Consider the following 23,484-nt stretch of genomic DNA (forward strand, 5'->3'; position numbering starts at 1 on the left):
AAACGGCGTCTTTTTTTTTTTTTAAAATGAGTGTTTCACCACTGGACTCGTGTCTTCTCCCGGTGGGACCTCCGACGCCATCGAACATACGAAGACCTTCAGTGCTTACAACTGTGAGCCCACCACATTTGTTCTGGGCTCAGGTAGCTGACTTCTGGCTCGTGGATCAGTCGCAGGCCTTCGTCCGTGTTGCTCCAGGCAGCCGAGGATGCACGAGGACTTCCGGTTTGAACACCGACGAGATGAGAAAGGAAAAATCTCCCAATTGCATCTCTTGAAAGACGTCACCTCCCCTAAAACGGCGAAGTTCTCACATCTGATTGAAACGTTTATCTCGAATAAGGTACGAAAACATAAGGAAAAAAAGAAAATTAACAAAGTTTTCCTCTCAAATAAATAAATGAATAACAGTAATAATATAAAAATAAATCAAGAAAAACATCGTCAGATGAGTATTCGAAAAGGAGTGAGAAGTAAAACTTAATTACTCTCACCCCTTGTCCCAAAGTAAATAACATAATTAACTTCCTTCCATCTCTTACACACACACACACACACACACACACACACACACACACACACACACACACGTGTCCTGTGCAGTACATAGAATATATATACATACACGTCCATTCATACATACCTACAGACATAAACACCTGTACCCACACACAAGCCCACAGTGCAAGGAAAGAAACGAACAGTAGAAATAACCAAAATAAATGACCAGACATTTGCCCCTAAAATAGCCTCGTGATTGGCCACACCTTCTTCTTCCTCGTACCTTTTGAAAATCATATTTTTATACATCATTTTAAACGGTCTCATATTTGGACATTGCTTCAGTTCCATACTAAACCCGTTCAGTCGTCTCACCACATCGACTGTTCCTCTAATAACGAGGTCATAATGGACACCAGAGGCTTTAGGCCTTATTGAGGTAACTTCAGGGTTCACCCTGGTTTTTTCGTAACGTGAACCCATGGACACACGGAGACGCCGTACTGACGGCTGCTGCCTGTTGGAGCTGACGGTTCACCTTGACGCAGCTTAGATGGGACAACCATGTCTATTTATATATGTGTCATACTGCAGTGGAAACAAGGCTTATTTCTCCTGAGGAAGGTGTAGCCCAACTACAATAATCATAAATATATATAATAGAGTACAATATATACAAGATTTCCCAGAATGTTCACATAATATAAGCGTTGACGCTGAAATGCCGGTTCTTTAACATCAGTCCATCGTGGACGAGGTCTGGAACAGAGGCGAGTTTATCATATCAGCCTTCTGTGTTGATGACGTCACAGGAGCACGATCAAAACCTGCTACTTTGGGGTGCTCGGCCCTGTGGACGATTCTGGTTTGAACAAAAAGCTCAAACGAAAAGAACTTGGCCTCGTTCCAACTCCAGATTTCCAGGAAACCGACACCCAAAAAAAAAAAAAGTTTTTAAGGAGGCAAAATGTGATTTCTGGGTGATGACTCCTTTAAAAGAACTCAGGCGTGCTGGGTGGCATGGCTCGGCTGGTAGAGTGATTGTCTACTGGTCAGAAGGTTGCAGGTTCAATTCCCATCTCTGCCTGCCTACATGCTGAAGTGTCCTTGAGCAAGAACCTCAAACTGCCTGGGTGAAGGCAGTGTGAGACCGAGAGGTGGTCGGAGGGACCAGTGGCGCAGTTTGGCAGCCTCACTCCCGTCAGTCTGCCCCAGAGCAGCTGGGGCTACATGATGTAGTTTACCTCCATCCAGTCTGGAGGGAATGATTAACGCAACGTAAAGCGTCTGAGTGTCCAGAAAAAAGGTGTTATATAAAACGTGTGCTTTGTTTTTTGTGGCAAGGTGGGCCACGTACCGTCATCCAGAGACGAAGAATTCAGCTTTTGAAGGTAGACGTGAGTCCTCGCCGGCCAGCTCGCTATAACCACTCAGCCTGGGTGAAGCAGAGCAACGGGGGGGGGGGGGAGCCTCCAGCTGGAGCTGCAGCTTCAATGTGCTGGAAGGTAAGCCTGTTTGAGAACAGTTTTAATAACTCCCAGTGGCTGGAATGCCCTGATGCTTCCCTGAAACAGAAATGTAATCTATGTGTGTTAATGTGACATCATCACTATGAGTAATGTGAGTATATTTTATGTTTTCGTATGTAACATACAAGTGTAAAAATCAATGTAGTGGAGTACAGAGTAAAGTACTTCCATTGTTTTTTCGATACATATCTTGTGCTTCAGATTTCATAACCTCATATATTGTGCAGCATCTGTGTTGTTAATAATATTCTGTTCATGAGTAAACCTCAGGATATAAATGTGTTTGTGGATATACACACAGATGCTTTAATATGTGTATTAATTGATATATTTATGGTTTCATGTTGGAACTGCTGTTTCCTGTGTCTTACTGGATGACCTGCGCTGAAGAGCAGCAGCTGTGGAATGACAGGATGCAGAGGAATTCTGGCCCAAAACGATTAATAGACATTATGTTTTCACGCCACAGAGCCACTGATGTGCTGCTCACGCCAGAAGAAATGCATCTGCTCATTTCATGAGCTTACACAGTGAAACATGTGGACAGATGTGCAACACACCTCAACAGCAGGAACCACTGGGAACTGGAGGCCGAGCACCACCTGGAAAGAACTGCAATGCAGAGTATGTTATTCATTCTATTACCATTATCTGCAATGTTTAATGACTGTGAATAAAGCTTCCCCCTATACTGCTTATAATTTATGTGAGGATTTTACTTCCTACTTATTGAAGGGGCCAGCCACTCCCTCACAGCACAGTGTGTATTGCATGCAGTCAATTAGAAATGTGCTTGGTCAGACTGTGGCTACATTCATTCAGAAGACATGATTCTTATGAGTTCAGCGTTCAGAAATTTACTTTAGAAAACAAACTGGAGGTAAACTGAGTCACACAGTGACAAAACTCTTGGAAGAATCTTTTACTTTCTCATTCTGAACGGACCTTCTTGGTCAGGACCGGTTTATAAACTATCATCCCGAAGAGACGCCACCAATACTGCAGATTGAAAACCTGTAGAGATTTGATTGGGATTAAAGATGTTTCCATTTTGTTCTTCAAAAAAGGAGAATGAGACATAAAACACGTGTTAGATGACAATCAGGTACATTTTTTTTTACATTTAATGCTACAAGACACATTCGTCCAAATTGCAGTAAGAGCACTTTACAATATTTACAGCAGGTCCAAGCTGATAGCACCACCAGGAAAACCAAGAAATAATATTAAACTGAGCAGGCAACGCTTCTGAGCTTCTAAAACAAAGTAGAAGAACTCGTCCACAAAGCAAAGTAAAGTGAGCGACTCCAGTGCAGATGTTGACAGATGTGAATCCTTCTGATGGACCTTATATCCTTCATCACGACGGATGCGGTCACCATGGAAACCCTCATCGCAGCAGAAAGTGTGAAAACGACGACAAACACGAGTTGAAACGTTCCTCACCTGAAACAAGAAGCCGATTCTTTAAATTCCAGGTGAAAGCCTCTTCTGAACCAACCAATAAGATGGAAACAGAAAAGGTCACAACTTTTTAAAAACAAACTGAACATCTGAACAGGTTTATTAACATTTTCTTTAGTCTGAAACCATCACCATGTGACGTGGACTGAAATAAAGAAGAGTCAGAACAATCGGAAATATCAGTTTCTCTATTGTCAGTTTTAAATCATTTACAGCCGTTTTTCCTCTTCACCTTCACCGTCACCTTCCTCTGCTTCACTGGCATTGCTGGGAATTTTTCTCTCCATTTGATTTGAATGAATTTGTTGGAATTGTTGTATTGTTGAGAATAGTTAGTTGCCAGTGGTCTAAAGCTCTCGGGACACCTGCTGGTGGTTTGTGGTATTAATGAAACACAAACTGGAAACCGCTCAGGTTCTCATGAGGAAATGTATCAAGCACCAATCCCTCATAACGACACTAGTTACCAGAGAAATTACTAACCAGAGGGAATGTCAGAAACAGTTATCCTCCACATTCCTCTCTGACAAAAAGAATCAACCAACCAACCAACCAATCGATAGACAGACCAGGGTTCTCACCGGGGTCTTTAAGGTAAAACACATTAATGTTTAAGTTCTTTTAGCCTTTCATCGACCCTTCAGGGGAAAAACTATTTTGACTATAAGTGACGTTTCTTCTCTGAATGACCCCAAACAGAATCTTTTGAGGTTTAAGAACTGTTTTCACATTCTTGGCAGCTTTTCTGCACAAACGACCTCCAGTGTGGCCAGTCCCTCCACGCTGACTGACACTTCTTCAGGTGGATTCATCAGGGTTTCTTTCTGAGAACAGATTTTATACAAACTATTCCACTAAATGATTGAGTGTCACATTGGCCACCTTGATTTCATGCTGTGCATCAAAAAGACAATAAAATAAAAATGTTGACGTCCATGTGATTTAGTGAGCACTTCACTACAGAGCCGCTAGAGGAGCTGAAGAGTCACTACATGATAGTGAATGAAGCTGAACGTTGCCCCCGACCCCCTCTTCTCTTCTCTCTCTCTGAGCGTTCCCCCCCGGTCGTGTCCAGCAGCCATGCCAACTTCTAATAAAGCAGCAACAGGAGGAGACTCCAGGTCTCTTCCTGTTCAAGAGCACAAACTGTTCTGACTCCAGAAGGTTCTAGATCACATCATGTTGTTGGCCCAAGCTGCTGAACAGGACGAGAGAGAGAAAAGAAAAAAGAATGAAGGGAAAATGGATTTCACTGAAGTGTTTTCCAAAGCTTGAGCAGGCCGCCGTTTACACGACAACGTTTCATGTGACAACACCTAATCCATTCAAAGAATAAATAAAAATGGTGCGTTTACACTGCAGCAGCGGACACTGATAACGATGTATGCTGAACAAATATATAAACGCAACACTATTGGTTTTACTCCAATTTTTCATGAGCAGAACTCAAAAGATCGAAAACTTTTTCTATGTATGCAAGAAACCTTTTTCTCTCAAATATTGTTGACCAATCTGTCTAAATGTGTGTTAGTGAGCCCTTCTCCTTCGCTGAGATAATCCATCCCACCTCACAGGTGCAGCAGATCAACATGCTGATTAGACAACATGAACACTGGTGTGTCTTAGGGTGGCCACAATAAAAGGTCACTCTGAAATGTGCAGTTTTGCTTTATTGGGGGGGGTCTGACCAGACATGGAGTGTGACCACAACTCGCCTCCCGCAGTGCAACACATCTCCGTCACACAGAGTTGATCAGGTTGTTTTGTGTGGAATGTTGGTCCACTCCTCTTAATTGGCGGTTCTAAGTTGCTGGATGTTGGCAGGAAGTAGAACACGCTGTCGTCTACGCCGATCCAGAGCGTCCAAACATGCTCAATGGGTGACATGTCCAGTGAGGATGCTGGCCCTGCAGGAACTGGGATGTTTTCAGCTTCCAGGAATTGTGTCCAGATCAACATGAGGCCGTGCTTCATCACGCTGCAACATGAGCTGATGGTCGTGGATGAACGGCTCCACAATGGTCCTCAGGACCTCCTCACTGTATCTCTGCTTTCAAAATATCATCCATGAAATCCCCTGTGTTCGTTGTCCATAACATATGGCAGCATGCCAATTGCACGCTCCCTCAAAACTTGCGGCCCATGGTGGTGGTAGGGTTATGGTACGGGCAGGCCATGTCACCCATTGAGCATGTTTGGGATGCTCTGGATCCACGTATACGACTGGTTTTCTGACACCCCCTGAAAGTCTTAGATCTTTGAGTTTAGCTCATGAAAAATAGAAGCAAAAACAAAAGTGTTGCGTTTCTATTTTTGTTCAGTGTAGTTAGTCTCTCGGGCCACGGGTGGGCGCCGTCCGTCACTTGTTTTTGTAATGAAACCACACAGACAGGTATTCAGAGACGCTATAAACATTAACAACATCTCTGTAGGAGGGAACCCCGACCATGAAAGAAACGTTCCACCTTGGAAGCCAGGATAAAAACTTCATGGATGCAGTGGATCAGGACCCCGGTGTCGTGTAAACGGACCCCCAATAGTGAAGAAAGTTTTGCAGACACACTCGTATTTGTTGTCGCGTAAACGGGACCTCAGGATGATGACGGTTTGAATGCAGGAACTCTTTGGGATCTACGCATGAAGTTGTCTCCTCTGGAAATCTAGACATTGAGAATCTGAAGACATTTGAACTTCTCACACTGAAACAAGTTTTCATGGACTCTGATCTGAGGACCGTCCAGCTGACCAGCACTGCTGTCGCTTCCACATCTTCTGCGCCGTCTGTTAGTGGAGGGAGGAGGACGAGGCTGTGTCCGGCTGGTGCGGGGTCACGCCGGACGACAGCTGAGTGGGACTTGGACCCGACGCCCCGGGTTTGCCGGCAAGGGTCATGCAGGCCTGCGGGCGGGGGTTCAGACGAGGAGGCAGAGGGTTGGAGGGGCGGATAAGAGGTGGGGGCTGCTGCAGCGTGGCACGGGGCTGCAGGAAGCGAGCCTGCTGTTGGAGGGGGGGAGGCTGGCGGTGCAGAGAGGGCGTGGCTGGGAGCGAGGGCCGTAGGAGGGGAGGGGGCTGATGGAGAGAAGCGGAGGAGGTACTAGACGTCACCGTCGTCTGCGCTGAAGAGGAGGAGGAGGAGGAGGAGGCGAGAGCTGGAGACCCCCGTGAAGGTGGAGGAGCCTGCAGACAGCAGAGGGCAGAGGAGGTCTGGAACATGAATGAGTGAATTACAACTTCAGCAACAAAAACATGGACAAATAACAGGCAGGTCCAAAAGGGAGGTGTTCTTTAGTCCCCAGTGGTCTGGATCAGCAGTTCAAAGTTAAAGTAAAACTGGCTGCTAAAACATCCTCATTAACTTTTTCATCATGACAAAGAATTAATTTGCACCAACACCTTTATTTTGACAGCCCAAGTTAAAACATTAGATTCTAATATGTCGTCCACAGGCTGCAAGTACTTCAATCTGTCCCATAATCAGAACTGTCTCACCTCTTCCTCCTCCTCATCGGTGGTCTTTCCCGACGCCGTGGTGGAGCTGTTCTTCCCCTCTTCGACAGAGGTGGCGCTGTCTCCATTGGGAGCTCTTGTTCCCTGCTCCGCCTCCCACTCCTGCAGCACCTCCTCCAGGTTGAACCGCCGCCGGTAGTTCACAAAGAAGTTCTTCACCTGGCCCACTGTCTTGTTACCGATGACGTCTGCAATGGCTTGAAAGTCTTTTCCGTATTTGCGGACTCCTGGAAAAAGAAGAAGAGCGGTGGATTAGGATGGATTATACCAGCCGCCTCCGGTCAAGTGCTTCAAGTTCAGTTTAGTTTGGTCACTTACGATCACAACAGAATTCATGTAACACTTTTAGCTCAGATGTTCCGTCTCTATTTTTGTCCCAAACTGAGGAAAGTAAATTCAATGTGGACTCTGGATGGAGGAGAATCACCCTCATCGAACAGTTACAATGAAAAGAAGAACATGTCCTCCACGCCACTGCAGCAGCTGAACCGCTGACATCAGGAGAGGTGAATCCAAGCTTTCATGGTAAATCGACCAAATTCTGAATGTGGCAAAATAGAGACTCCTCAGACCTTCTCTAGTCCAGTTCAGGTGGAGACTCTTCAGATTCAGTCCTGGTGGTCTTCTGTGAAGTGCTCCGTCAGAATCATTAGTAAAACCACTCAGGCTTTGTGCTCGGTTGTAGGACGGCCGCGGGACCGGTCGGAAGTCTGAGAACACTATCGGATTGAGTCTGATATTTTGGGAGTCGTAGCAGCAGCTGCAGCTCACAAAGTCCCTTTAATCAACTTTATCATTCTCCAGGTCATTTTGAAACCATCTTCATTATGTCTACATGCAGAACCCCACTGAGCTGCTCACATGAGAGTGGAGTGGAGGATTAGATATCAGAGTCAATGAGATGTTCTAGAAAAACCCGATTCATATTAGGATTGGTATATTTCACCAATGAGCAAATACAAAATATAAAACTTGCCTGATTGGACGTATTTGTGTGAGTTGGATTTGTCACCTTTGGCTCATGAGAACAGTAGAGAAACTCACCTTGAACAGCCAGCAGCTGCTCGTCTGTGGTCCAGCGAGCGTTCACCTTCTGGTTACTCTACAACATAAAGATCCAGGTTAAAGTGACGCCACAGCTGGAGGCTGAAAGTCTGCATGCTGGGAGGAAAAGCACCAAGGTTCTATCTGATTCTTACTGCAGGAAACCCATCTGTCATGAAAGCGTTCAGTTGGAGATTAGAGGTGAAGAATACCTCAGGCAGCCTGAACTCTTCAATCCCACACTCCAGCATGTGCTTCAGTCCGCTGTTCATCTGTTTGGCATTCTGCACCTGGACAGAGAACAAACACTCAAAACACCCGGAGAACCACAAGAACCTTTGAGTCCAGCCTTTTCTCCTCAGTAGGATTTTTAATGTGAGCCACCCAGGGTTTTGGCCCCCTGCTGTTTGGCCCCCGAACCCTAACGCCGACAACAAACAGAATTATAAATCAGACAAACTGCCTCAGTTCTACAAGAACATGGATGCAAAATTATGTTCTACAACTAAACGATGACAAATTGGACAGAATAATCATCAGCCTCAAATGGCTCAAAATACCCCCCCCCCCCCCCCCCCCCAAAAAAAACCTTGACAACTCCACCCTGTCTTTATCCTCTCAGGTCTGTAATTGGGAATTATCCTTCACGGCAACATCACCTTTGAATAAAGAAAGAACCAGACCACCAGGAACACCTCGCTCTTCTTCCCTACTCCTGAAGCCCTCATCCACGATTCATCACATCCCACATTGAATACTCCAGCAGCATTCTCAACAGCTCCTCTTCAAACGTCCTCAGTAAACTTCAGTATATCCAGAACTCTGCTGCCGGCTTCTTCGCCCATGCCTGTGAATACCTCACCGTCCTCCAATAGCGCCACTGACCCCCTGTCCTCCAATGCATCCAGTTCAAAGTCGTCCTCCTGACCTATGAAGTCCAAGCCCCCCCCATACCTCAGACACCAGCTCCAGCGCCATACTCTGGCCGTGAGCAGGAGGGAGAGAAGGTTTGCATTGGAGGAACCAACACTGACCCTGAACACTGAAGCACTTAACAACAACACGGCCCTAATCTCTGCAGGCATCGCCCCACCCCCGACCTGGTGGAGGAGCTCCAGCAAACGGCCTGGAGAAGACGCCACCGGAGGAGATGGCAGAAGAGGAGGAGTATGTCAAAGGCTCTGGAGGAGAGGAAGGGTCCGTGTACCTTCCGGCCATTCCATTTTCATTTTGATGTCGGAAAACGAAAAATCGGAAAACATCCGATTTCCGTTTTTCGATTCGATATTGGGAAACGAAAATCAAAAAACGGAAATCAGGTTGTTTCCGGTTTCCCGATATGCGTTTCCTAAAACAAAAATCGAGAAATAAAATACGACCGTAATTCTTTATTTCAAGTTTGATTTGCCTTAAAACCCGGAAGTCGAGTCTCTTCTTCGTCTGTTGCTGCTGCTTCACCTTCATTACTCGTCTGGCTGTCCCCTCGGTGATGTTCTGGTATAAACTTAATGATTAAAAACTTATAAAAATGTCTTTGGATGGTTGCGCCAACGTAATAGTGGACACGGACCCCAACGGCAGGACTGCGGGTGAAATGAGAGTTTCAGGGAGAAATGTGTGAAGATGGAGCTCCAGCAGAGCGAAGCTTCTCCACCTACATGGAGCTCCACCAGAGCCAGGCTTCTCCACCTACATGGAGCTCCAGCAGAGCGAAGCTTCTCCACCTACATGGAGCTCCAGCAGAGCGAAGCTTCTCCACCTACATGGAGCTCCACCAGAGCCAGGCTTCTCCACCTACATGGAGCTCCACCAGAGAGAGGCTTCTCCACCTACATGACGGAGCATCACCTCCAAGCTGAAGCTGCTTCAGCTCCTGCTGAGGTGAGCAGCGTTGTACCAGATTAATTAATGATATGATTAAAATCGCGTCTTTTCATTAATTTAACTGCAGTCTCACAGCGCCCCCTACTGTCAGAAGCAGCACAGATTGTCCTCAGAGCTCAGTCATCACATTAAATTAAACATTTCTCAGGAGAGAAAAATAAACATTAAAAACTAAATAATAATTATAAATGTGAGATTCAGTAGAGTTAATTTGTAGTTGCACTATAATATTTACACATTCTAAAAAACAAATTATACCGTTTTGTATTTTGGTTTATGGTTCATAATATAATACAAAATGTACAATTAGTGTTGCTCTTCTTGATAGTATTACTATGAAGTACCTGATGCAGCTCTGTTGTGTGTCATTGTCATCATCTTACTGATTTATGTGTCGCTTTAATTGATGGTTGAGATGAGGAAAGGATTGTCTTCTAAAGGAGGACATGGCAGTGAAAGGACAGGAGCAGCTTTACAAGAGATTCAAGACGACACCAACATCGGTAGGTTTTCTTTGCTGCTGTTCTTTTTCTGAGCGGTACTTTGTGAAACTGACGAGTTCTGATAATTAATATTCTGATGATTACATTTCAGTGTTGCTTTGCAGGAATGGTATTGTTAAAAAAAACGTGTTTTACTTTAAATTTGTTTGACTTTAAATCATGCATTTACATTTTTTGTTGTTGTTTACACTCAGGTTATTTGTGATATACAAATCCCTTTTCTTTGCTTTCAGAATCTTCACATTGAAAGGATTTGGGGGGAGGATTGTAAGTTTTTCTTACTGTGAGCCGTTAAGTTTGTTGAACTAAAATGGATTGGGATTATATAAATTGGAATTATATTAAATTGAGCTCCAACAAAATGGAATTGTCATGTATGCATGACTTTTGTTGTTTCTTGCCAAGGTTGTACAGTGACTTTGTCTCTTCTTGCAAGAATAATGTAATAAAATGTCTTAAACTTCCTGAGTATTCTGTCTTCTGAGGTTTTTACTAGGAAATTCTCCTGAAAACTTTGTAGATAAATAAGCCAGTCAACTATAAAATAAAGGTCTGCCTGACACATTTGCAGGATGGGGTTGCCAGGTTCTGTGTCTCAGACCTTGTTGCCAGGTCACCAGCAATGGCATTAGCCAGTTTGAGTCCTTACTGCCAGCGAGTGGCGACCCTACGTCCCCTCTGGAGGCTCTGCAGCTCCTCATCCGGCTCAGCAGGGAATGAAGAAGCAAAGGAGCAACATGTGATTTTAACAAATTATTCATTCTTAAACAGAGAATTTGCTCTTCCAGTAAAGTTAGTTGAAAAACGGTTGGATTTCTATTTTTTATTTAAAGTGTTTTTTCTGTTTTGTGGCTCAATATAAGACAAGGTTTGTTCATGAATTAAATGAATCAAAAACATATTTAGCCAACACCTGGGATATGAAATAATATATTTCATACTATTTCAAATATCATAACAGAAGTAAGATTTTATTTTGTCATTTTTCATTTCATGTCAAACAAATAAAAGGAAAAAACACACATTGCAGTAGAAAAGCCAACGTGTGTGAAAAGGAGTTGGAGGTATACTTAATAAATCCTCGCCCCTCTCCAGTCACTCTATTTGCACCGTGTGTGTTTTTTTATTTAATTTTTTTTAAATTTAAACTGCAGCAGTCAGATAAACATCTAAATCAACTGGTGGGCGAGTTTGAAGTTCACAGACAGCCTGAAGGGGGCAGCAACGCGATGCGTCGTCGTTTACTCTCCCATCAAGCGAAGAAGAGACTCGACTTCCGGGTTTTCTGGCAAATCAAACTTGAAATAAAGAATTACGGTCGTATTTTATTCCCCAAATTTTGTTTAAGAAACACATATTGAGAAACAACTCGATTTTCGTTTTTCAATTTTAAAACGAAAAACGGCTCGTCTCCCGTTTTTCGTTTCCCAATATCAAATTGAAAAACGGAAATCGGATAGTTTCCGGTTTTCCTTTTTTTCGACATCAAAACGAAAATCAAACGGCCGGAAGGAACACAGACCGAGGACGCCGACCAGCGCCGTCTCCTCCAATCCTCGGCAACGTGAGGTCCTTAAAGAACAAGCTGGACGAGCCGCGGGGCTCAACTCCAGCCTGCTGCTAGCTCTGGCACACCTCCGCCATGGTGTTTACAAGCTGTGGCTCCACCAGGACATCATGGATCCAGAGATTCTCTCTCATACGGGCTGACAGGACGAAGGCGTCGGGGAGAAACAGGCGGGGGTCTGTGTGTACATGTCAGGTGACAGCGGTACGCTGTGCGGGAGCCGACCTGGAGCCACCAACCTGGAGCCACCGACCTGGAGCCACCGACCTGGAGCCTCCAACCTGGAGCCTCCAACCTGGAGCCACCGACCTGGAGCCACCGACCTGGAGCCAACAACCTGGAGCCAACAACCTGGAGCCAACAACCTGGAGCCAACAACCTGGAGCCAACAACCTGAAGCCACCAACCTGGAGCCTCCGACCTGGAGCCGCCGACCTGGAGCCGCCGACCTGGAGCCAACAACCTGGAGCCAACAACCTGGAGCCAACAACCTGGAGCCAACAACCTGGAGCCAACAACCTGGAGCCACCAACCTGGAGCCACCAACCTGGAGCCACCAACCGAAGCTTCTTTGCCTGAGTTTCTGGCCTGTTTACTTGCCATGGGAGTTTGTGTATGTCCCCCCCGACAGGAACGCCGTCAGTGCAGTCGCTGCATCACAGACGGTGTTCAACAACAACTCCAACGGTGCCAGGAAGGCCCAGTTTTCATCTCAGGGGATCCAAACCACTGCAAACTGGAACTGTCAAGGCCAGGTTGTCAGCACTATTTTAAATGTGGAACAAGGGGGGCAGAATTCTGGACAAATGCTTTGGGAACGTGGAGAATATGTGAGTAGAGCCAAACCTCCACTGTAGAACTAAGACCACAAAACAATTCACCTCATCCCCACCGACACTGGGCTCTAAAAAGCTTTAAACCTCAGAGGACTGTTCAGGTCTGGACTGACAGCAGCGTTGAGAACCATTAAGCTGTTTTCTCTGTGCTGAGTGGGATATCCTTCACGCCCGGATGAGGACACTGCTGCTAAGACTGTTACAGACTACCGTAATTTCCAGATTATTGTGCGCACTGGAATATAAGCCGCACCCACCTAATTTTAAAAAGAGAAAAGATTTTGGACAAATTTTGGAAAAGATATAAAGGCCACACGTGACGATAGCCACAGGTGTCCGCTTTATAACAGCATGAATTTCACTGCGGGATTGTTTTGTTTTTGTTTTTTTTTAAAGAAAAAAGTCATTTTAAACAGCTTCCGTGGTGGGTCAGGTCGGTGGATGGGAGAGAGAGGGGGAGAGAAAGAGAGGGGGAGAGGGGGAGAGGGGGAGAGAGCGAGAGCGAGAGAGCGAGAGAGCGAGAGAGCGAGAGAGAGAGAGAGAGAGAGAGAGCGCTCCGGGTTTGGGACGGTGTGCCTTCCTCGGACTGAGCAGCGGTGCGCGTGGGGTGTGAAGCTGGAGCTCCAGGGGTGAAGCCCCATGCGCGCTGGCTGCATGTCCGAGATGAGGAGCCTCCCATGGGCTCAGGAGGAGCGTGTGGGGGGTGGGGGGGTGGGGGGGGCTCAGGTGGAGCTCTGTGAAAACTGAATGAAGCCCCAGAGATGTATTCAAGGCATGAAGCCCGTTAACACTTACAAATCCATATATAAGCTGCATCATTGTCTAGGCCGCAGGGACCATAGCGTGTGAAAAAAACAGTATATCAATTTCTATGCTGAAAGAAAAGAACCGTCCGTCCCAACAACAAACCACACATCACCAAGGGGGTTAAAGACTGCACTAACAGCAAACGAAGAGCATTAAAGAACCAGGACAGAGTCCAACTCTAACTGGCCCCAAAAGAACTGAATCACAAGCTGAAGGAGCAAAACAGAAACACAAAGAGACAATAGAAAAAGATTCAAGCTGCAAGCAGCGTTGAACTTGTCCTCACACAGCCAGCATGTTGGAACGTGGTCTATGTTGAGGTTTTGCGCATGCCAGAGTGCGATGGAAATGTGAGCATGCTCCTTCCTGTTGCCAGCAGGTGGCGATTTATCTGTGAATGGATATTTGCATATGGATGTGATTCAGGGAGGTCTTTCATCAAACATACAGTTCTCGGCCTACTGCAGCATGAAGAGCAGAATTACAAGTCACTTCCTGTTTCCCGGTGAACCGTCAGGTTTGTGGCAGGCTGCCATGGACACGCCCTTTGGCTTTTGTAGAAAAATGTTGATACCCTTTTTATGGAGAAGGACTGTTGTACACTCAGGCCAAATTTTAGTTCTCTTGGATTTACAGTTGAACACAAGATTTTCAGAGTTAACGCCAAGCAGCGACTTCCTGTTGGCTTCAGAAGACGAGGATCATGATAAAGGAGCTCAAACCTTTGGGAAGATTTGCACACAAGTCAGAAGTGGCGAACCGTTTTAAATTTTATAGTCATTGCGCATGTGTCCGGCAAAATGGCTCCATAGCGCCCCCTAGAATGTTTTAACATTTGTGACATCTAAAGGCAACCTGTTGAACACGTTTCAGCTCCACACATGAAACTATTATTATTAATATAGTACTACGATTTAATCTGAGCAGCTATATTCATCTGTAGATGATGCTAATGCTAATGGAAGTGTTAAAGCTGATGTGATTGTTTGCCCTGTCTGAAGTGGTGAATTATTTCTGATGTGGTGATGATGATGATGATGATGAATTGTGAGATGATTGAAACCACATGTTCTTTCTCCTCACTTGTTGAGTTGTGGCGCCCCCTACCTGCCTCTTCAGAGACACCAGCTCCATGTCCAGCTGTCGCAGGAGGGTGTTGGCAGCGGAGGAACTGCAGGACACAGCCACCACATCCTCCTGAGTGAGGAACATGCCTTTAGGGGGGCGGCAGCGGGAGCGTTGGTGGTGTCTGTGCTGCAGGGTCTGATGTTCTCGACGACCTAAAGCCATCTTTGAACCTGGAACTGGAGGATCGGCCTGGTTCCAAGACAGAAGACAGTTGGACCAAAGACCAGTGAGTCAGGTTAAACATGTACCTCCCAATGAAAACAAGATTATTTCATGTTCAAACTAGAGAGACCTGAGAGGGACGAAGTCTCATACAACTTCAGTTTTTCCTCCCAAATCCATCCTGAACAATTTTATCAGCAAGTCTCCTGCAGCTTTGGCCCAATGAGCGAACGCTATATAATGCTGATGTGTGCTGTATTAAACCATCTTCAGGTCAGAATACACACTAGAATGTATTGTGGTTGCATTGGAAGCTGAACTTTCCCTCTTTGCTGGTAAATGCTTTTGTAGTTACCTCTTTCTTGGTTTCTTTATTGGGGTCGTAGTCACTGTCATGGGCCTCGATGGGATTGGCGTCCTCCATCTCTTCATCACTGCGCAGCAAAACAAACAACCTGCTCAAGTTTAAAAAACAAACATTACAGCAAACTGCAGCAACATTTCAAACAGGAATTTATGTTCAATGTTCCTCAAACACAAGAGTGCGGTACTTAAAGTGCTGACGTTAATAACCAAGAGGAGCTCAGGCAGTAGCCTCTGGTTTGAACTTAGAAACCAGACGCAGTGAAGACTCATCATCAGGAGCAGCTCTGTTCTTCAGGAGACAGATTTAGTCTTCATCTCCCGAGTTTGCAAGTTTAGAAATGAAGTGTACAGATGTTAAACCAGAGGTTCAGAGGATAATGTTTTGAGTCTTCAGTGGAGTTCCAAGTACACACCCGAGTTACTGATATTCATTTAGCTTGTTTTACATGGTACTTCTTAGAACTGACCAAAAACAGTCCAATGCTTTACAAGCATGAGAATATGAGGAACGTGCAGAATACCGTTGATTTTAATCTACACATTTATCTCAGCTTCACAGTTCTAGTGAATGGTTTGTTTCCTCCAGTATTTTCTCTGTAGACTTATGAGAGCTGTAATCAAATATTATTCAGAGACACTGAGTACATTGGTCTTCGGGGTTTTTTGTGAAGTCATACTTTTATGATCATGGTTGAGATGATCAACTTAAGTGGTCAGTATATTGGAAAAACATGTTATGACACAACTTCCTACTTCAACAGTAGAAAATAATATCAGTGTTTGGTTTTGATAGAATCTAAACGTTTCTTAGTAAACTAACAAGAAGTCATTCAGTTGTCCTCTTCAGAGGAACCAGCCGAGGGTACCTGTCGTCCTGGTTGCTCCTGTTGGCCAGTTTGCGGGCCTGTCGGTCCATCAAACTGGTTCTGGATCGCGTCTTCTTCCAAGAGTAGTAATACTTGACCAGGCTGGAGATGGATTTATCTGGTAACTGAATAAAATACAAGACATGTTGAGTTCTCAGACTGCTTCATGTCCAGGGACATGAAGGGCTTCTCTTTACCATCTGCTGGATGCGATGGAAACTTTTCCCATGGAAGCTGAAAGCTTGTTCAAACAACACCTTGTCCTCCACCGTCCACTCGTCTGGGAAAGGAGTGAAGTTCGGCAGGTCGGCCAGAGAGCGCTCAATGTTGTGTTTGTGCCAGAAGAGCATCCCCAGAGCCTGGAAACACACACACACACACACACACACACACACACACACACACACACACACACACACCCACACACCCACACACACACACACACACCCACACACCCACACACACAAAAATAAAAGATATTTTGTTAATTTTTTTACAAGAAAAATGATCAAAACTAAATTCTTGACCGTTTCAATATGTCAGTTCTCGGCATTGTCGGCATCAAAGTCAACAAATAACAGAGAATTTGTTCAAAACAGAACAAGAACTAAATAAACCATCACATCATCAAATGAATATTTAGTTGTCCTGCCATCAGCCGGCAGTAGAACTCTAATCCTGGCTGCATGTTCCCCACAAGTCTTTCACGCTGTTGAGGGGGAATCTTGTCCCACTAATCTTCTATTACTGCTTTTAATTCTTGGTCTGTTTCAAAATGTAAACCAAAGAATTTCCATCAGAAAATCCACCTCAGATTTCCAAAGAGGCTCATGTCCGGAGATTGAGCTGACCACTCCAAGACCTGGACCCTGTGTTCCTGCAGCCCGGTTCTACTGGGCCTGGATGTGTGGCAAGAGCCACCATCTTGTTAAAACATCCAGTTTTGACCTCGACGTGCAGAAGGGAGCATGAGGGGTTCAGGAATGGCCCAATACTTAGCAGAGTTCAATGTGCCATCACAGACAGTGAGATGACCAGCAGCACTCATGCATCCCCAAACCATGATACTGCCTCCTCCATGCTCGACAGTAGGTACTTTACATGCTGGAGATAATGCTTCATGTGGCCTGTGTACTCTCACGTTAGCAGGAGGAAGATAAAGCTGGAAACTTGACTCATCTGACCAGTGAAGCTTCTTCCAATTCCTGTCTGCTCAGTTTGAGTGTGCTTGGGCCCAACGATGTCAGGCTGGCCTCCGCCTCTCATGGATCAGGGGCTTCATGACAGCTCTGTAGGACCTTAAAGGCCGATTCTTACTCCATATGAACAAAAAGAAAGTTCAGCACTCCGGGGTCCTGACCAACAAAATGACGTCATTTTCTTTGGCCAGCTCCCTCTGGCCAAAGAAAATTGGTTCGGCTGTTTTTAAGACGTCTTCTTATCTGTTTTTACTGTGAAGCACTTTGTGAAAACGCTATACAAATAAAATGTACTTACTGACTTAACATGTCGGAGGGCAGATTTATGAGATGCTCCTGAACGCATCACCCTAAGCTGTCAGCTCCTGCAGTTAAAACCGAACCAACATTCTGACAAGGACACAAACCTTCTCTTGTACTCCTCAAACAGTTCAGCAAAATGTATTTCTGAAAACATCGTAAGTGAGAAATAAGCTGTGCAGTTGAAAAGTTAAAATGCTGCTTCACAGAAGCGTGCCTGCCGTGAGGGGGCGTGGCCTGCGAGTTTCACAGCTTCTTCTCGGAGCATGAACTCTCCTGCCCAAAAAGGCTTTTTTTCCCGGCAGTTGGCCGACGTCACAGCCGAACTTTTCTTCTTGTACTTATGGAAGTATGCATGGGCCTTAAGCCGTGAGGTAGAAGACGGCCACGTACAGTGCAGGTGGAACACTGGACACCAGTTTGGTTTGACCACTGCTGCTGAAGCTCCTGTGATGTCATTCACTGTTTTTCCTGCACATGCGGCTCAGGATGCGGTCAGCTCTTGCAGGTTTAGATCTTGGTTCATCTTCCAGTCTGTTGGTTCGTCTGTATTTCTGCAGAGTATCCAAGTGCTGAAGAGCTGCATCGGCACTTCCTGGCTCTCTGGAGGCAGCGTTACCCCCCCTGGTGGAGAATCTGTGTATTCAGGCGAGTTTCCTAGGTTCCTTCTTTTAGACATTTTATTTAATTTTTTGGTCTCTGAAGTACTTTCCAATGTGCTGCTTTATATGGACATGAAGCAACAAAAAATGTGTATTTTAATAAAAAGCAGGACCTTCATTAGTGTATCACCGGAACCAAAGTGATCCAGTACTCAAAATTTCTTAACCGATCACTTTCAGGTTTATAATGGCTTTTTAGGATGTGTTTACTGTTCTGACTGTCTCTACTAAAGGAAAATGCATTTGAAGACCTAAGAGTGATTCTTAATGCAAGATTTCACAAATGCAAAGTCTGAAAACTTTTTTTCCCGCCACTGTCGGTGGAAATGCTTCCTTGCGCTGTGAGTGTCAAGATTCCCGTCCCCCTGACCGCCTGCTGCAGCTCCTCTAGATTTCCTCCAGAGCAGGAGAAGCAGACAGCAGGTGGTCAGCAGGAGGTTCTCTCTCTGGACAGCACCCAGCCCTTGGCTCTGTTCTTATTGTCGTTCTTAAATATGATCAAAAGCTCTGTTGTGGTGGAAAAAAAAGATACATTTGATCTATTCCCACACTTTTGTGTATTTCCAATAAAAACTGCAATTAATCTCAGTCTGCAACATTGAGAACTGCGCGTATCCGAGTACTACCGCAGTATTTTCCTCGCTGAGCTCAATGGACTGCTCTCACAGCAACAAGGGTGTGAACTTTTGAGACTTTCAGTTTTCTGCCATCTTTGGTCATGAAATATACTTTGATTGATATTTAAGTCACACATGAAGCACTTCAGTGCAATGATATAATTTCACGTCTTTATTGAACAAGTGTTATACGTTGATCGTTGGAGTCACAAACCTCAAAGACTGTGCTATTCATGAATAGGGATGGGAATTGGTAAGATTTTTTCGATTCTATTTTCAATTCTGTTTCACGATTCAATTCTTTATCCATTTAAAAAAAAAAAACATTTTTAAAGGAGAACAAACAGGTAGATTAGGAGGGGTGGGAATTGATAAGATTTGATCAATATCAATGCCATTCTTAATTCTGCTTTTCAATCCAATTCCTTATCACTTCTAACGATTAGTCCTAACAAGGATTTTTTTAGGGAAAAATAAGTTTTACACAGTTTTCTGCACCAAAAGGAACAATTGTATTTTTTCCAAAAATGAAACTTGAATTATAATTTTTCCCTTAAAAAAGAACAGTCAAATGTGTATTTTCCTTCATTGCCCCCTGGAATTTACACTTTTTCAAATTGTGTGCTGTTGTCAGGTTAACCCTCTCTGGGAGGCGGAGCCTGGAGAGGAATGAGGAAGTGACGTAGGAGGAGGAACTCGTTCTCTCGGTCTGCAGGGAATCCTGTTTTCATCTTGTGTTGGTGCTTTTTGTGAAGGGATTTTCAACACAGAATGATCTGAGGGTCACACATATAATGAAGAATCTACTAGCATATGTCTACGCTGTCGGCTCGTTGGAGCAGACATTCACTCCACGGGACAGATTGACGGCAGAGTTCATTTATTAAAAGTTCCTCATTCGTCCTCAGACAGGACATGTCTTCACCAAATGGACGTCTTCAGCAGCCACACAGCGCAGAGCTCTGGGGAGGTGATGGAGGCCGGGGGTGGAGCTCAGGAGGGGGGGGGGGGGGGGGGTGATGGAGGCCGGGGGTGGAGCTCAGGGAGTCACGGTGCAGGTTGTTCTGACTATCAGAGTAAACCGGAGTACCGGAGTAGAACCAGCACCCAGAGAGAGAGAACATGAGAACTCCACACAGAAAGACTCCTGCTGGGATTTGAACCGAGACCTTTTTGTTTTAACTGGGACCTTGTGGCTGTGAGGCGAGAGGCTGTGGACTCTGTGGATTCAGGACCTGGTGAGTGGACATGTATTAACGTATTATTTAGTCGTTTATTAGACCTTCTTCCTCTCCATGTTTCGTCCTGGTTGAAGGAGGTTCTGTGTTGCAGAGTGTGACGTACCACAACGTACCACAACGCGACTCGAAGTCGTGCTGGAAATGAATCGTTAAGAAGAATCGAACACATTTAAGGTGTACGATTCCCATGGAATTGATCAGTTGGAACTGGTTCTAGGTCAGAACCGGTTTTCGATTCCCATCCCTAGACCTGAAGAACATCTGAGCCTCTGAAGACCGACAATCGAGAATAGTTAGTCACGTCGAAGACCTTAGATCTCTACATAGTTTAGTAAAGTTCCACAGTTGGACAAAGTGTTTTCATGTGTCTCCAGTCCTGCAATGATGGACACCAGAGACAAGACGCAGGAGGATCAGAGAAGAAGAGAAAAAAACAGCAACTGGATAACCTAACTAGATAAGTGTCATCTGACTCTCTGGAAGATGGAGCGGAGACTGGAATCAAAACAAATCTGTCAAGCTTCCATCATCGTCTTCACACCTTCTTCATCAAGGATTTAAAGAAACTTCAAGGACAAAGGGCAGGACCAGCTGCTCTCTCCTGATGTCCTCAAACTGCTGGGGAACTTACCTGCTCCACGTTGTATCCATGCTTCTCCTTGGCGATCGCGATGTATTCATCCACTGTGGAGGAAAGCGCACAGTCAGCAGGCTCTGATAGGGAAGTCTCCTCAGCCACAAGACGAACTCACTTACATTTGGAGTCCGTGATGGTGTGATACGGAGACCACACCAACATCCCCCTGCTGTCTTTTTCCGTGTACTTGGTGGAAGCTGAAAGAGGACAAACAGAATAATGAGGTGAGCGTTTGGTTTAGTCTGTATGAACTTGTGAGGAGGTCAGAATAACACGGGCAGTTGGGGAGATTTCTCGATTTCACACGGACCGAGTTTATCTCAGAGCAGCTCACAGAATTTAATGTTTGCAGATAAAGTTCAATCTCTTGTTGCCGTTAGCCGCTGTGAATCAAACCAGTAATATGTTGGTTTTTATCATTTTGATTAATATTTGATTGCGATTATATTAGATTATATATGATGTAAATAACGTAATCATCTGAGAATGAAACTGCAGCCAAGGTAGAACAGAACTAGATATTACTTTTGTTTTTAATACAATGTTTTGTGCAGTTTACTTCAGAAACAGGTCTAGTGGTGCCATAATTATATTTATCCATTGAAGATACAAACCACACTATACTCCTTCAATTAAAATGGGAAAATGTTTTTCTCTCTGATTAGTAAGAAGGATGTGAAGAACCAACAATGGAGCAGCGAGGAGACTCAATATTTTCTGGCTCTTCGGTGCATCAGAGGTTCAGGCCAAACCAGGTGGAGCGACCCGGAATAAAGCTCTGAACACAGTCCGCCTCCTGGTTCCTGGATGCACACTGCCGGCACCACATTGGTGAAATCAGTGACGGAGGACGTTTCGGAGTGACACAATGCCGTGGCTTTCACTTGACAATGGAAAAACAACCGGTTCTTTGGCGGTGCGCATTTAAGAACCGGCAATAGCACCTGAACCAGCACCTGGTTCTTTTTGGTGGAAAAGCTCCAATAGTGAGGCAGTGTTACAGAACCACAGCACCCACTGGTGGCCATGAATGAAAACTACAGTCTCATCATTATCACAATCTTACTAACACGTCTCTTTTCTGAAACATGAGGGGAGAAATAATACAATTTCCTGCAGATTGTCAACAGAGCCTCTGTATTCTCAGTCTTATTCACTTTCATTCTTCTATTTTCACCCCACAATCTAATCGTGGTGTCGTGTGGGCCCATTGTTGTTAAAGCATTTTGGGGGGTTTTGTTTGCTTTGAAAGAAGTACTAAAAATGTAAATGGATGTTGCCAGGTGATCAACCACCATAGGGAACACAACTCAGGGTTTAGTCCTGGAGCTGGGAATCAAACCAGGGTCCAGAACACCATCCACTGCTCCACCAAAGCCACAAGACAGAATAGAGAAAGTAATCCTGCTTAATGATTGTGTCGTTGCTTCGTGTTCAAAATGCTCTAAATTACTGCGCGTTATTATGGCAGTGTTTATTGTTGTACTTTGTTTTATCAGAATAAAGAAGCAATAATTTGAACCAACTTTACTACTTTTGAACCAAAGTAGTTCGTGAAATGTTTTTTTTTTATTAAAAATAATCTAAGGTTTTTTTTGCTGCCTGTTTAGTAGGACCTTCTGAAAAACAGGCAACAGAAACATACAATTCTTTCTGATAAATAACCTGAAAACACACGACTCCAGTCTGAGCGTGTTACGGAACACGTAGCGAGGCTACCCCCGTCCATCACTCTGCTACAAAACACCGTCAAACCTCACCTGGGTCATATTCAGGAATATTAGCTTGATAATCACTTCCAACCCGCATCCCCACATCTGGGAAAAAATGAAAAGCCAACAAAAGAGACGTTAAAATCCACTTTAGATGCGCAAACTGCGGCATGGGAAGCCATGGTGTTCGAGGCTATACTCGCCGTGTTCGTCGTCGCTTCCACTTTCATCAGAAAAATGTCCATTCGAGGCGTTGGACGGACTCTTTGTTCCGTTAGAACGACCTTTACCTAAGTATTCCGAGCCTTTATCCATCATCCCCGGCATCTCGGCGCTGCACCTCACCGTTGGTGGCTGGTTTTCTGGGGGCAGGAAGGTTCGCGGCGGCGGCGGCGGCGGCGGCTGCTCGGCTCTCGGCTGCTGTGCGCGCTCCGGCCGCTTCTCTAGCCCTGTCGCTCGGGCATGCTTCTCTCCACCCCCCGCCGGTTTCACCCCGGGCTGCTTTATGTCGGCACACATTCTGGACAGTGAAGAAAGGAGTGTTGATATGGTTTCATCTACTTTCACGTGCAAAATAGCTCTTCCCGGGGAATTTTGATTCCAAATGGTGGTCTTAGCGGGATCTAACTACCGCCACGGAAGCTTCTGACGCACCGTGGGGCTGCAGTGCGATTCCTGTGGCTGCGGAGCCTCGGAACGAGATCCTTCCGCCTCTTACAAACTCACAACACGAGAGCAACTCAGAGAGAATTTCACTAAAACCTCCACATTCAGACAGAAATTCAGAAAACTGATTCACTAGAAAACATTCACGAGAAAACATTCACTAGAAAACATTCACTAGAAACTCAACATGAAGCGACATGTTTCCCCAAACTGGAGTGAAGAGTTTTATGCAGATGTTATTGATATAAATGACAGAAAACGCATGATTTAGATCAATGTGTTGTAG

At 45.1% G+C, this 23,484-nt stretch overlaps 1 protein-coding gene across 1 annotated transcript; it reads right to left on the bottom strand.

Annotated features, from left to right (window-relative positions):
- Positions 1–6,151: 6,151 nt before the first annotated feature.
- Positions 6,152–22,975, bottom strand: rcor3 (REST corepressor 3). Its single transcript, XM_080464471.1, has 12 exons — positions 22,736–22,975; positions 22,581–22,637; positions 20,940–21,017; positions 20,815–20,867; positions 16,362–16,523; positions 16,165–16,289; positions 15,288–15,366; positions 14,750–14,959; positions 8,258–8,335; positions 8,046–8,103; positions 6,984–7,228; positions 6,152–6,698 (listed from the first exon to the last, which is right to left on the bottom strand). Exons 1-12 carry the CDS (start codon positions 22,857–22,859, stop codon positions 6,279–6,281), a joined length of 1,689 nt encoding a protein of 562 aa, XP_080320597.1. The 5' UTR covers positions 22,860–22,975; the 3' UTR covers positions 6,152–6,278.
- Between the last annotated feature and the right edge of the window lie 509 nt (positions 22,976–23,484).

Source organism: Lipophrys pholis, assembly GCF_963383615.2.
Source record: "Lipophrys pholis genome assembly, chromosome: 5".
Lineage (NCBI taxonomy): Eukaryota > Metazoa > Chordata > Actinopteri > Blenniiformes > Blenniidae > Lipophrys > Lipophrys pholis.

Bases quoted from the DNA above. Each gene is read 5' to 3' on its own strand.
- rcor3 (XM_080464471.1), bottom strand. From the start codon at position 22,859: ATGCCGGGGATGATGGATAAAGGCTCGGAATACTTAGGTAAAGGTCGT. The intron at 21,018-22,580 runs GTGAGGTTTGAC...GTCCTCTTTCAG, and splicing joins TATTCCTGAATATGACCCAG to CTTCCACCAAGTACACGGAA. The intron at 20,868-20,939 runs GTAAGTGAGTTC...TTTCCTCCACAG, and splicing joins CACCATCACGGACTCCAAAT to TGGATGAATACATCGCGATC.